At 41.8% G+C, this 14,442-nt stretch overlaps 1 protein-coding gene across 1 annotated transcript; it reads right to left on the bottom strand.

Moving 5' to 3' along the window:
• Positions 1 to 266: 266 nt before the first annotated feature.
• On the bottom strand, positions 267 to 11,627 carry LOC124267748 (collagen alpha-6(VI) chain-like). The gene is made up of 8 exons (XM_046702737.1): positions 11,540 to 11,627; positions 10,359 to 10,466; positions 8,439 to 8,482; positions 7,645 to 7,658; positions 3,337 to 3,897; positions 2,691 to 2,711; positions 1,453 to 2,019; positions 267 to 391 (listed from the first exon to the last, which is right to left on the bottom strand). Exons 2-8 carry the CDS (start codon positions 10,401 to 10,403, stop codon positions 351 to 353), a joined length of 1,293 nt encoding a protein of 430 aa, XP_046558693.1. The 5' UTR covers positions 10,404 to 10,466; positions 11,540 to 11,627; the 3' UTR covers positions 267 to 350.
• Between the last annotated feature and the right edge of the window lie 2,815 nt (positions 11,628 to 14,442).

The raw sequence follows: 14,442 nt of genomic DNA, 5'->3' as shown, positions 1-14,442 counted from the left end.
GGTGATCTCAGTATAACGGTAATACACGGTGATCTCAGTATAACGGTAACACATGGTGATCTCAGTATAACGGTAACACATGGTGATATACCGTTGGTCACAGCCGTGTTGAGTCTAACGTATTCACTTAGTGTGACGTCATTGAATTAGACCAAGAGAAGATTCACATTATTATGTCACATTATATTTTATGGTACGATTTCTTTACGAAGATGGCAGAAAAGCAGCTGATGACTTCAGTAATTCAACAAAAGCCTTGTAATGCAAATATTTATTTCGCTGCACATTTATACCTTTCAACGGTATTACAGAGAATGGTTGTAGTCGAAAACCGTTTGTTGTATCCAGTTTTATGCAACCGATGGGCGTACCTGGCCGAACTGATGAAGAACTGAAAGGCACCAATAACACGTGATGAAGTGCCGGCAGAAATGAGCAATAAAGGATGTCAATTTTATATATAAATAAAATTCAAAAACACCCCAAACAAGTAAAAGATTAAACATTTAGATATGAATGCACTTTTAAGGTCCAATGGGCTAAACCAAACGTTACTTGAAGGCTCAGCCTGTATAAATTTCCGTGAGTTACCAGGTCTCCTGTATAAATCTCAGTGAGGAATGAGGTCTTTTGTATAAATCTCCCAGAGTTACGAGGTCTCCTGTATACATCTCCCCGACTTACGAGGTGTTCTGTATAAATCTCCCTCAGTAACGAGGTCTCCTGTATAAATCTCCCCGAGTTACGAGGTCTCCTGTATACATCTTCCCGACTTACAAGGTCTTCTGTATAAATCTCCCTCAGTAACGAGGTCTCCTGTATAAATTTCCCCGAGTTACGAGGTCTCCTGTATAAATCTCCCTGTGTAACGAGGTCTCCTGTATAAATCTTCCCGAGTTACAAGGTCTCCTGTATAAATCTCCCTCAGTAACGAGGTCTCCTCTATAGATTTTCCCCGAGTTACGAGGTCTCCTGTATAAATCTCCCTCAGTAACGAGGTCTCCTGTATAAATCTCCCCGACTTACGAGGTCTCCTGTATAAATCTCCCTGTGTTACGAGGTCTCCTGTATAAATCTCCCCGAGTTACAAGGTCTCCTGTATAAATCTCCCTGTGTAACGAGGTCTCCTTTATAAATCTCCCTGTGTAACGAGGTCTCCTGTATAAATCTCCCCGAGTTACGAGGTCTCCTGTATAAAGATCCTGACCAATAACCTGAATGTGGTCTGTCCCATAGTCCCTGAGCCATATTATTTTCCCTACAGCCTAGCCCTCTATGCAATGCTAAACCCCTAAATCAAGCAAGTCTAGATTTACCCAGGTTCTGAATCTCTGGTCTCCCTGGGGCTCCTTTTCAATTTAAACGGGTTTATTTGTTACTATTGCTATTAAAAATATATTCGTTAGTCTATATTACCTCGTACATGTTTTGAGCAATCATTGAAGGACATACCTATTCTACACGTCCTGATGTCCAGTTCATTATGGATTGTTTCCAGAGCTTTGTAGTCCGTCACAGTGAACACCTGTTCTTTCCGTCCAGCGATGTTCAGCAGCTCTTCTTCTGAGAGGCTTAAACCGACACCGATGGCGAACATGTTGATACCGTCGTCTCGAGCCTTAGCCGCTTCTTTCTGAGTCTTCTCCCTGTCCTGAGACTGCCCGTCGGTCATCACGATGGCGATGTGAGCTGCATAGGCGCGTTGTTTGGGCAGCATCTGCCTGTCTCGCATGTACTCAATGCCGAGACCGGTGTCGGTGTGGGTGCCACCGGTGTAGGGTATGCCGGCGATGGCTTTCACGAGGCTCACTTCATTGCTGTAGTCGTCGAAGTCGAAAGCCGTGTTGTTGTAGATGCCGAGGCCGTAGGTGATGACGGAAAATCTGGCTCGGTGTGGGGAGATGTCGAAGCTCCTGACAAAGTTCTCGAGGAAGTCTAATCCGATGGTGAAGTTGGTGGGGCCGATGCTGGAGGAGGCGTCTATGACAAGACTGACGTCGATGGGGCTGTCACGACACACTGAAAATATACGCGTATCAATAATAGTGCAGTTAAGCATCGTTATATCGACGTTGAAGAGTCCTACGTAGATACTTCGAGTTATCCAAGTTCGACACAACCGAAACATGACGAATGAAGAAATCGATTATTTACAGACCGCCGCCATATAGCTGGAATATTGCTGAGTGCGGCGTAAGACTAAACTCTCTCACTCACTCACTCATTCAGTCTGTAGCCGAGTTGGGTTCCCATTCTCTCCTGTACCGCCTCCGTGGTGTAGTGGTTAGAGCGTCCGCCCGGAGAGCGGAAGGTCGCGGGTTCGATCCCCGACCGCGTCATACCAAAAGACGTTAAAATATCATGGTACTTGTTGGTCCCTGCCTGGAGCTCGACATTAATGGGTACAACAAGGACTGGTCGGCTTGGAGTCAGTATAATGTGTCTGAGTGGGGTATTCATGCTTCACTGCGGAATGGTATCTCAGTGGGCTAGCACTATAAAACCAGCTTAAGTCTTGGCTAGTACGAGCAGCCTCACATACACATACACACGCATGCACGTCGTCATATGAGCGAAATATTCTCAAGCGACTTCAAATCCAATTTCACCTCACCTCACCTCCCATTATCTCCTGAAGTAAACATTCAGGACAAACTCAAATATTCCTCTTTAAGGCCTATGATACTTACCAACTCTTGAAATAGGTTCCTCTGAAATAATTAGAAGATTGGACGTTAAATCAGCCCTGTGAGAAACTATTTCGCTTTAACTTCATCGCCGATAGCCTTTACTCATTAGACTGCTTCCAAAACTTTACACACCTCAATGTTAATAAATTGTTCTATATTCAGTCTTTAGTTGCTGTACGTTAACAATGAAGTCGTTGTTGTTTTAAGAATACTTTAATAAATTAAATATCAAATTTCTCGGCACCGATGTATTCTAAATGCACTTACAAACCCCCATTGTTTTTACTTATCCTAAAGAAAGGATACATTTGAAAACTGGGTTTGAAAAACAAAATAACAAACGTGCTCATAACATTACAATTCTGAAAACAATACTGCAGTCTATGGTATTGCTGTCAAGGCTATGATATCCGTATGAAATACATCACCATCTAATAGCAATGTCTTGTCTGTTCCAGTTTAGCCAGTGCATATTTTCTCTTTCTACGAAAGTTTAATTTTTTTTTTATTGTCTACAGATAATTTTCTGCAGTTTCTTCATGGCGGGCATTCGTCACCGTTCGTGTTATTCCGGAAGAAGTCGAATGGTTACGGAAAGGGGCGAATGTTGACGAAGGCATGACAGGATGGGGATGGATTTACCTACCTCCACATGACTGAAAAGCGAGCCTTGATCTGATGGTGCCCAGAAGGTTGTAAGTAGTGACAGTAAAGACGTGGTCATCAACGCCGGCGATGTTCCTCAGTTCCTCCTCTGAGACACTACGGCCGATACCAACAGCAAACATCTCCACGCCGGCATCTCGGGTGATCCGGGCTTGTTTCTCCGTCAGTTCCGGTTCCTGGGATTTGCCGTCGGTCAACACAATACATACAGTCTTAACCCCTTTGCGGGCGTGAGGGAGAAATCTGTCTCTCATGAACTGGATGCCAGCCCCGGTGTCCGTGGCATGCCCAGCCTTAAAGGGGATCATCGATATTGCCTTTTTCAAGGACCTCTTATCGGTGTACCTGTTGAAACCAAAGGCGTCCTCATCGTACACGCGGTCGCCAAACGTCACTACGGAGGCCCTCACGGTCAAGGGGCCCACTTCGAAAATATCTATAAAGTCCTCCACGAACCACATCCCCAATGTAAAGTCCTCCGGCGATATACTGGATGAAGAGTCGATTACAAAGGCCAAGTCCAATGGTTTCTGTTTGCAAGCTGAAATGTTACCTCAAGGTGCTATAGGTATACAGGAAAACAACAAACAACAGCAACAAAAGAAAATGTCTAAGTTAAACCAACATATAACAGCTAAAACGATCCCCAAAACCCCAAAAGGGTAAACTTAAGCATAGAATTTGCAGAAAAGTTAGAGCCAAAAAGGCCTGCAGCCAAACTCCGATGTGGAGAACCTTGATGTGTCGAGATTATGCTTGTCTCGAGGTACAAGGTCGGTTCCAGGGTGTTCCTTATGTAGTCGTTATTTTTGCGGTTGATAACTCGAAGACTCTCGATATAAATGTGTTTGATTCTATTTCTACATATTTGTTTTTGTCTAACGCCGCACTAAGGAATATATGATACAACTGTGAATAACAGTGCATGGACTAGATATTCCCGTGATTCATAGTATAAGCAACACTCCAAGCTCTTGGGAAACGTTTCCAAGGGTCGCCTCTCACGATCACCAGAGGCTGGTAATGCTCATTTTAACCCGAATATTGGAGATTATACGGGGTGTCTTGATAAAGAATAAATCTTTTATTTTACTTTTCTAACAATTAGAATGTAACAACATGTCAAATTATGTCTCACTGTTTGCTTTTGCGTGGTTTTTCAGTGAACTTTCTACTGTGTATCATGAACGTTGAATGGCGTCAATAGCTCGAAGTGAACTTTCGTTCAGTATCCACTACGTCAATGATTCGCGGCCTTGAGCGATAATATAGCAACTTATGTATATATTAGACATTAATGATCTCAGTTAACTTGTAAATGTATGTAAACAATTTCCGTGATTGCATTGAGTCGCCTGCAACGATACGCTGATCGGCCATCTTGTTTACGTGATGCAATCTACGGAAACACGGCGAGTAACAGCGGCCATCTGTTTTTCCGTATCCGATGTACGCGATTTGGCATTACAAATAAATAACTTTTTCGAACAAAATCGTTCATGACACATTTATATAGTTTTGATATGTTAAACCTTACAGGTTTCAGCAAAAATGTGTTTTTATTGCAATTTGTTTTACCCCAATTGTCAGTATTACTGGACTAGAAATCAACAAAGGGTTTCAATCAAGACTTGTTGAGAACCGATTCTTAGAATGAACACAAGGCTTTTTAAGGTAGCGCGAAACAGGAACCTAGCAGACAACTAGCATCGTTTATCGCCGCTTCGAACAGCAGATATATACACAGACTTCCCGAGTTAGAAATGATCTTCAGCAGCCCATGCTTGTCGTAAGAGGCCACTAAATAGATCTGGTTTTCAAGCTCGCTGACTTGGTTGACACATTGTCATCGTATCCAAATCGCGTAGATTTCTGCTCATGCTGTTGATCACGGGAATGTCAGCTCCAGACTCGATCATTTACAGACCGCCGCCATATACCTGAATAGTGCTGGATGCGGCGTCAAACACCAAATAAATCAAACTAAACCAAGTTACACAACTTGAAGTGGGAGGATAGATCGAGGTCTTCCATCGGTTTCACTTCGGTGAATCCCGAGCGGTGGTGTAGTCTTGTGGTTCAAGTGTTCTCTCGTCACGCCGAAGGCCCGGGTTCGATTCCCCACACGAGTACAATGTGTGAAGCCCATTTCTGGTGTCCCCCGCAGTGATATTGCTGGAATATTGTTAAAAAGCGGGGTAAACCCAATTAACTCACTCACTCACTCGGTGAAACCCACGAACAAAGGGCATGATGCTGACCAAGAACAAAGACAGGAATTTGGATTCGAACCCACCAAACGCTGCACCTACTTATGGTGTTAGTTTAAAATTTTGCCGAACCTTAGATAACTCGATATATACTGAGTCAAAAAAGAAACTTCACAAAATGTAATTTGAAAAATAATGAATAATTTTGTTCTGATGATATATCTATGTATCCGAAATGGGATCCCTATCTTTCGACTCTAGAAAAACATTAGCAAAACCCACTCAAACCCATCCATTCGTCGTGCAAATGACGTTAGTGCCAAATCAGGTTTTGCACGTGCAGTCGATCACGTGATCTTCGCATCGAAGTTTTCTTCATATGCACATGTTTGCATTGGCCTCAAGAATTAAAAACACTTTTAAACCACAGTTCTAACGGTACTTGAAATGCCACGATTGTCAAATGTGCAGCGTGAACGTGCCGTTGGTATGTTGCAAGCGGAAAGATCAGTTATTGACGTCGCAAGAACAATGGGATGCAGCCGTCTTACTGTGTATGACTTGCGAGGTCGTCTACAACAAACTGGCACCACTTCTGATCGCCCAAGGTCGGGTCGTCCACGTGTGACGTCACGAGCAGAAGACCGTCAAATCGTCCTACGTCACCTACGTGACAGATTTCTGCCGGCTACACGAACCAGGGCTGAGATGTTTAGAGGTCGACTGTCCTCACAGACCATTCGAAATCGGTTGCGGGCTGCCAATCTCCATTCTCGACGTCCATATCGTGGGCCAATATTGACGCCGTTTCATCAACGTCAACGTCTGCTGTGGGCCCAACGTCACCTCCGATGGACCCAGAGAGACTCGAATCGAGTCGTCTTTAGCGATGAATCCAGGTTTACCCTCAGATTCGCGGACGGCAGGCATAGCGTCTGGAGACGACGTCGTGAACGGTATACCCAATGTTGGATACAGGAAGTCGACAGATTCGGGGGCGGAAGTTGCCTGGTGTGGGGTGCTTTCTGTGGGAACAACCGTTCCCGACTTTTGGTCATCCGTGGAAACCTCACAGCTGCTGCTTACCGTGACCAGGTGCTCACCCCTGAACTCGTTCCTTTCATGGCGGCTCATGGCCCAGGTCTACAGTTCCAGCATGATAATGCTCGGCCGCATACTGCGATGTTGACACGAAATTTCCTTCAAAACGCTGGAATCAACGTCATGGACTGGCCATCGAGGTCCCCTGACCTTAATCCAATAGAGCATGTTTGGGATGCACTTGGGAGAAGGCTTCGTGGTCTTAGGAACCAACCTCAGAATTTGCAGGAACTTGGCGCGGCCTTGCAAGAGCAATGGCGCAGAATCCCCAACCACGTGTTCACAAGCATCAGGCAGTCGATGAGGAGACGGTGTTTGGCAGTGGTGAATGCGCGGGGCGGCCATACACGATATTGAACTGAGACCTTTCGCATTTTTATTCTTGTGACTTGACATTCTGTATACCCATGATTTGGAACGGCGGTGTAGCCTAATGGAACTGATTATGGCACTGTCAGTGAATCGAGTACATCACACAGATCTCAGCAATTAAACAATAACACTTTAACCATCTTACCATCTCTTGTTCTTTTATAGTGCCCTGAAGTGAAGAAAGCATGTGAAGGTTTTTTTTTGACTCAGTATATCATGACAAATGTAGGGGCTTACGAATCTTCATATTGAGAAGCACGGTAGTGTAAGAACTGTGACTTAATGCGGATTAGCTCCATTTCAGTTATTTGGTTTTAGGGGGCGGTGGGGTAGCCTAATCGTCTTGTTCGTTTATAGTGCCCTGAAGAAAGAATGTGAAGTTTCTTTTTTCACTCAGTATATAAACATCGTTCCACATAGTAGGTGCCATTTACATAGTTTTCACCTTCGACATATTTGACTATATGTTTCCCTGAATATTTGTCGGTAGTTATCTCTTTTCGGTTGTGCTAGATAGTACTTACGGAGTATGCAAGTTCGCCAGAAAGGTGTTTGACTACATGTCCCTGATTAATCTTTACACAAATATTTAAACCATACATTACCATCTCTGCAGCTTCTGAAAAAGAGAATGAAAAGTGTAGTGTGAGGAATCAACGTCAAATCAATTGTTTGCATTTAACCAGCTTATTACCTAATCTACCGCGGCACATTCACAGCAAGATCTTAAAGGATCAACAACTTCCGGGTGATAAATAAGTCCCTCAATCATCATCATCATCATCATCATCATCATCATCATCATCATCATCATCATCATCATCATCATCATCATCACCATCATCATCACCACCACCACCACCATCATCATCATCGTCGTCGTCGTCGGCATCATCATTATCATCATCATCATTAACAATCATCACAGCAAGATCTTAAAGGATCAACAACTTCCGGGTGATAAATAAGTCCCTCAATCATCATCATCATCACCACCATCATCACCATCGTCGTCGTCGTCGTCGGCGGCATCATCATCATCATCATCATCAACATCATTAACAATCATCACAGCAAGATCTTCAAGGATCTTAAAGTCCCTCAATCCTCCTCCTCCTCCTCCTCCTCCTCCTCCTCCTCCTCCTCATTATTATTACCATCATCGTCGTCGTCGTCATCATCATCATCAACAATCATCACCATCATCACATCATCATGTCATCATCATCATCACATCATCATCATCATTATCAACAATCATCATCACATCATCATCATCATCAACAATCATCATCACCAGCATCATCATGAAGGTGTTAAGCATCGGAGAATTCGCGTCTGTATTACTAACGAATTCGATGTGCTCTTTAAAGCTAAAATTCAGTTTAAAGTTACTTACCTAAGTGTATCCGTAATTGTCGGATGAGTATAGCAGCCGGCAATCTGGGGAAAAGAGAAGTAGAAAGCGAGTCTTTATAACAGTTAAGAGATGTGGGCGTTGAGCAAGGTTGTTATGTCACTCCTTATCAGTTAAGGGAGAGAAACAAGGAAGGGTGTTGGTCTCTGATGTTTACCACTGTAGCGAAAATCACGAGCATGGATGTGGTGGCAACAGGTCTAGAAACATAATCTGAGATTCGAACCCACAGAGGTTTGGCACTACCAAAGAACGCAAAGCTAGTTGGGGTTTCTCATACGACGTGGTCCCACTGCTCATGTTAAGAGCAGTATGTGAGTTTGAATGACTCAGCTACATGCCATTAGCGTCAAGTATCCTGCGTTCCAGGCCCAGTTCGCATGAATGGGAGTTTACAGCACTTTAGGCAAAATTCCAGAAAAAATTAGTCGGAGACTCCACAAATTGATAATGTAACTGAGTGGTAGTCATGTTTCTGTCATAGCTTGTGTGAGTGAGTGAGTTGGGTTTTACGCTGATTTTAGCAATATTCCAGCCATGTCACGACAGGGGACACCAGAAATGGGCTTCACATATTATACCCAAGTGAGGAATCGAACCCGGGCCTTCGGCGTGACGAGTGAAGGCTTTAACCACAAGGCTACCCCACCGCCCCTGTCACACAACGTAAAGCTATATATCACGACATGTCAGGTATTTGTATTGTTTGAATAAAAGATGGTCGAGTCAACCACTTGGATGCCAATATATCACGATTCATAATATGAACGAATCCGGTATTCGAACCAAGAATAGCAGATCCTGAATGGCTAAGGGACGCAACTGAACATGATGAATTGCCCTAGATTACTTGAAGAACGGTACCGTCGGTTTTTGACATACGTGAAGGAAAATTTGTTTTACGTCACGTTCAATAATATTGCGACATGAATGCGTGTGAGCTTGTATGGTTTTACGCTGCTTCCAGCAAAATTCCAGCAATATCACGGCGAGGGACACCAGAAATGCGCATCACGCATTATACCCATCTGGAGAATCGAACCCAGGCCTTCAGCCTGACGAGCGGACACTTAAACCATTACGCTACTCCATCGCCCCTTTTTGTGCGTGCATGTGTTTGCGTGCGTTCGCGTGCGCGTGTGTATGAGTAGTTGCTTGTATAAGTCTGGAGTACTGCCGATCATCCTACAGGTTAACAATTATTCAAAACGGGATATGGTTATGTTTGGAATAATCAAAACGCCCAATCAGAAAATTCATTTATTATGGCACTGACCCAAAGAATGAAAGACACCTATCGACAAACATAACTTGATTCAATCTCTCTATGCTCTAAGTGTCTGTATTATAAACATTGGAAATCTGAACCATGCCAAGAATATTATTTATAAAAAATCACTGTAAAGAAATTCCGTGTAGCTATCCCGTTTTCGCTGCTCATCGCACGAGTTGTTTATTGAAACTGGCCGTTATATTAATATCCCTCGTAATCATAGAATTTGCAACGTTTTCATTTTCGTTTTATATGCCCCGTTTATGAAAACCTTAGAAAGACATATTTAACATCCTACTATTATATCCATCCAAATGAAATAAAACTGACTTTATTATTAAAATAAAATATTATTGAATTACAGAACCTGTCAATGTATATTTATTTTGCATTTATACATAGAAAATCTGGTTTAAATTTGTAATCTGTAAATATTTGACATATGCCTTTCTGCTGCTCAGTTCTAAACACTGTGTATATAAATGTACTATAGGACTGTGGCCTTTTAAGTACCGAATAAAGATTGATTGAATTACACCCCCGTGAGACACAGAATACAGACTCGGACATTTCCCAGTGCCAGCCAGGGTAACAACAAGTGGCTGATATAAGTAGAAAGGTACACTTACAAAGCTGAGAATGACGATGACGGATGCGCACTTGACGATGCCCATAGCTGCTGTCGATGTTGCGACGATTCTGCTGGTCAGTTGGTAAATGGGTTGAACATTTATACCCTGTGTGAATGTTAGATTACGTGGGATAATAACCCATAATGGCCGATCAAACAATATTTTACACTCAAAATCATGGGAGACCCGTGTTATTTGCAGAACAATTTCCATGAAAACGTTTAATTGTTGTACCGTACTCAGATGATAGGGAAGTCATAATTTGTCATTGGTCACAGATCTTAAAATGAACGTTTCAATTCAGCAACAAGTGCAGTGCATTATGTAATTAGTCAGTGTGTATTACACATCAAATAACGTTTGAGCCAGGGCGGATAAGAGAGGCATTATTGCACTCAAAGTAGACGAAAAACAAATCCAAAGAGTAGAATATACAAGCAATACCCAGCATGACCTAAACCATAGTTTTTAAATACTGCTTGACTCGTATTAAATAAGCCTGCGCAGACCACGCGTCTGTGACAAGTAGGCGGGGCAGGGAATCTAGACGAACATACTTGGTTGCTACAGGTAGATTGGCGATTAAGCACGTGCGATACATGCTGACCGTGGCGTGAACTCAATACCGCTTCTGTTTAACACGTGTCTCGTAGAGCGATTTAGTTCAGCAAGACACCATCTCGACACGAGTCAATTTATGAATGTTTGCAGATTTTAATTAATTTAACATTTCCAAGTTAGGGACGAATGGTCAAATTGTTCATTCTCAGGCAAGGGAGTTAGCCTACAATGTTACTATTTATATGGAAAAGACGTGTGCAACCAAACTAGACGTTAAGTCAAAAAGTAGCCTTTCTACTAATCTTTCCAAGGCAACTTTAAAACGTATTAAAGCGGAAGGTGATGGGGTGCGAGTAGGCCTACTTTTAATCAGTCCAACCAAGTTGCGCAAATCCTAAACTTCCAAGCACAAACTTGATAACTTTGACCGGTGTGCAGTCCGTCATTTTGTACAACCTTTATATGGAGTACAAAAGCAACTGCCTACTCTAGATATGATATATGATATGGCAAGAAGCCAATTGCACTACCAGGGTTCAAAGGAAAGTTTTCGAAAAATCTGAATGACAGTCAAATCGTAAGCTTTTAATGGAACGAAGAACGCATGCAATACTTACGTGCAATGAAAAAATGTCGAGATGAAAATCGAACAATCATCTTTATCGATGAAACATGGTTGCATGTAGACCACACTGTCCGCAGCTTGATGGTGAGGTTGTGATAAATGGGGACAGTCTCTGTCCGGTACCGGACCTCGGCTTATTGTTGTTCATGCAGGGTCTGAAAACGGTTTTGTACCAAATGCTTTACTTGTATTTGACTGAAAGCTCAAATCAGCAGATTATCATGACGAGATGAATTTTGATAATTTTTCCAAATGGCTGCCGGAAAAAAATGATCCCACATATTCCACCCCATTCCGTCATTCTTATGGGTAATGCGCCATACCACAGCAAGCAAGTGGACAGATGTCCAACAACGCTAACAGAAAAGATGATATCAAAGCTTGGTTACAAAGGCACAATATTGCATTTGACGATAAAATGCTCCAAGCCGAACTGTTGTGTCTAGCAAAATCCAACAAATCGGGCCCTGTCTATAGAGTAGACACTATTTTGAAACAACATGGCCATGATTTACCATGACTTCCTCCTTACCACGCAGAATTGAACCCAATTGAGATGATTTGGGCCAATGTGAAAAAAATATGTTGCGAAACAAAACTTCGCTAAGAGTTGCCATTAACGAGAAAATGTCTGCAATCGGTGCCAAGGAATGGTCCGAATGTTGTAAACATGTGAAAACCATTAAAGATGGCTTCTGGCAACGGGAAATTGCAGTAGAAAACGAAATTGACAGAATCGTGATCGAAGTAGGACTGGCAAGTGATTCAGACACCGAGACCGATTCAAAAAATGACGACTAAGGCCCGAAGTACGCCTAAATCAGTAAATTCATTAATGGATCTATTCGGTATTTGACCACTGAATGGAGAGGATGCACCAGAATATATGCCGATTATACATCCGTTTGTAAACATAAGAACGGTTCGTTTCTCAGGCACTTGTGTGGGGTGTTTTGTAAATAAAGTTATATTTTTCTTGGTTCAGTTTCTAAGGATCTTAGCTGTACACATAGAACATCTATTGTCAGATAAAAATATTTCAATGTTCGATGAATGCCTAGATCGCATGTTCGATAATATTATTGAGTCTGTTGATATATTTACTGATGCTATATGTGAAGCTGGTACATGTATGAAACGTAAATGTCGTGATGGCAAACTATAAATTCTCAGCCTTGGTATGATTCTGAGTGTAGCTATTATCGCTCTGAGAGAGAGAGGATGTTGTGTGTTATAGACGATGTAGACTTGATGATATTCTTAAAGATTATCTAAGGACAAAAAATAATTTTTCTTCTGTTACGAGGGATAAGAAGCGAGCTTACCAAGATAAAATGTCTATAGCTTTGAGAGATAATTTATATAATAGTAAGGCATTTTGGAAGTTATTAAAACGTTTTTCATCCACAGTTCCAGTTACCCCCAGTATTTCATTACAGGATTGGCATGATGATTTTTGCAGTATGTATATGACACCTGGTAGATCATCAGTTAGCGATAGTGTGGCCAATAGCTATGAGTCTAAGTTTACTGATAGTAATACCACTGCTATTCTTGATTCGCCAATCTCGGCTGATGAGATTATGGTGGGAATAGATGCACTCAAGATTTCTAAATCAGCGGGGGATGATAAGCTTATTGCTGAATTCTTGCAGATGTTATTATCCATATCTTACTATTTTATTCAATATGCTTTTTGATAAAGGTATATTCCCAGCTCAGTGGTCTATGGGTATAATAGTTCCTGTTCATAAAAAGGGTGATGTCAATAAGGTGTCCAATTACAGAGGGATTACAGTTCTCAGTGTCTTTAGTAAACTATATGTGTCAGTTATTAATAATAGGCTCAGGTTTTGGACTGATGCTTATTGCAAGATCTCCGAGTCGCAGGCATGGTTCAGAGCTGGTTACTCGACTATAGATAACATTTTCATTTGACAAACTATTATTAACAGAATTCTATCTAAGAAAGCGAAATTATATGCTTTTTTGTAGACTTTTCAAAAGCGTTTGATTTGGTGAATAGGGCAAAATTATGGTCTGTATTAAATGAGAAGGGCGTGTCTACCAAAATGTGGAATTGTGTCCGATCCATCTATGATTGTGTCAAATCTTGCGTTAAATCAAATAATATGTTTTCCGAAATCTTCCAGTGTAATATCGGAGTGCGTCAAGGGTGTGTCTTAAGCCCCTTTCTATTTTCTATATTTATAGATGATTTGGCTTGTGAAATTGAGTCATCTTGTTATCCTGGTATACAGATGCATCCAGAACTAACACAAGTATTTCTCTTGCTGTTCGCTGACGACGTAGTACTCCTCTCCGATACTATCTGTGGCCTACAAAAGCGTATCAATGTTTTTGGAAAAGTATTGTATCGAGTATGACCTTTCCGTTAATCTAGATAAATCCAAAATTGTTGTCTTTAGAAATGGAGGTAAGCTCTCTAAATATGAAAAGTGTTTTTTGAGTGGCATGAGAATAGATTGTGTCTCATGGTATAAGTATTTGGGTGTTCTTCTTTCTCAAAGCTCGTCGTGGCATAAACATTTTGATAATTCCATTCTACAATCTAAAAAGGCCCTCTATAGTATTATTAGGTCACCATCGAAGCTAAAACCTATTCGCGGTGACATTTTCTTCAGGATTTATTATTCAAAAGTGTTACAAATCCTACTCTATGGGGCTGAAGTCTGGGGGCTGGATTGTTCACCAATTGAGAAAGTGCAAACTCTGGCTTGTAAATATCTGCTTTGTGTCAAAATATCAACCCCTAATCACATCGTTCGGGGTGAGTGTGGCACTGTCTATGTTTACGCTTACAAACGTTGTATTAAATATTGGTATAAATTGTTTAATATGCCAGTATCTCGTCTGCCCAGAAAGTGCTATAAT

Source organism: Haliotis rubra, unplaced genomic scaffold, assembly GCF_003918875.1.
Source record: "Haliotis rubra isolate DU_JTF1 unplaced genomic scaffold, ASM391887v1 Scf1335, whole genome shotgun sequence".
NCBI lineage: Eukaryota > Metazoa > Mollusca > Gastropoda > Lepetellida > Haliotidae > Haliotis > Haliotis rubra.
This window is presented reverse-complemented; position numbering and strand designations above follow the sequence as displayed.

Excerpts from the sequence above, each read along its gene's own strand:
- LOC124267748 (XM_046702737.1), bottom strand. The coding sequence starts at position 10,403 with ATGGGCATCGTCAAGTGCGCATCCGTCATCGTCATTCTCAGCTTT. Across the intron at positions 2,712-3,336 it reads CGCTTTTCAGTCATGTGGAG|AGGAACCTATTTCAAGAGTT; the intron begins GTAGGTAAATCC and ends TAATTATTTCAG. Across the intron at positions 392-1,452 it reads CATCAGGACGTGTAGAATAG|TTCTTCATCAGTTCGGCCAG; the intron begins GTATGTCCTTCA and ends GGTGCCTTTCAG.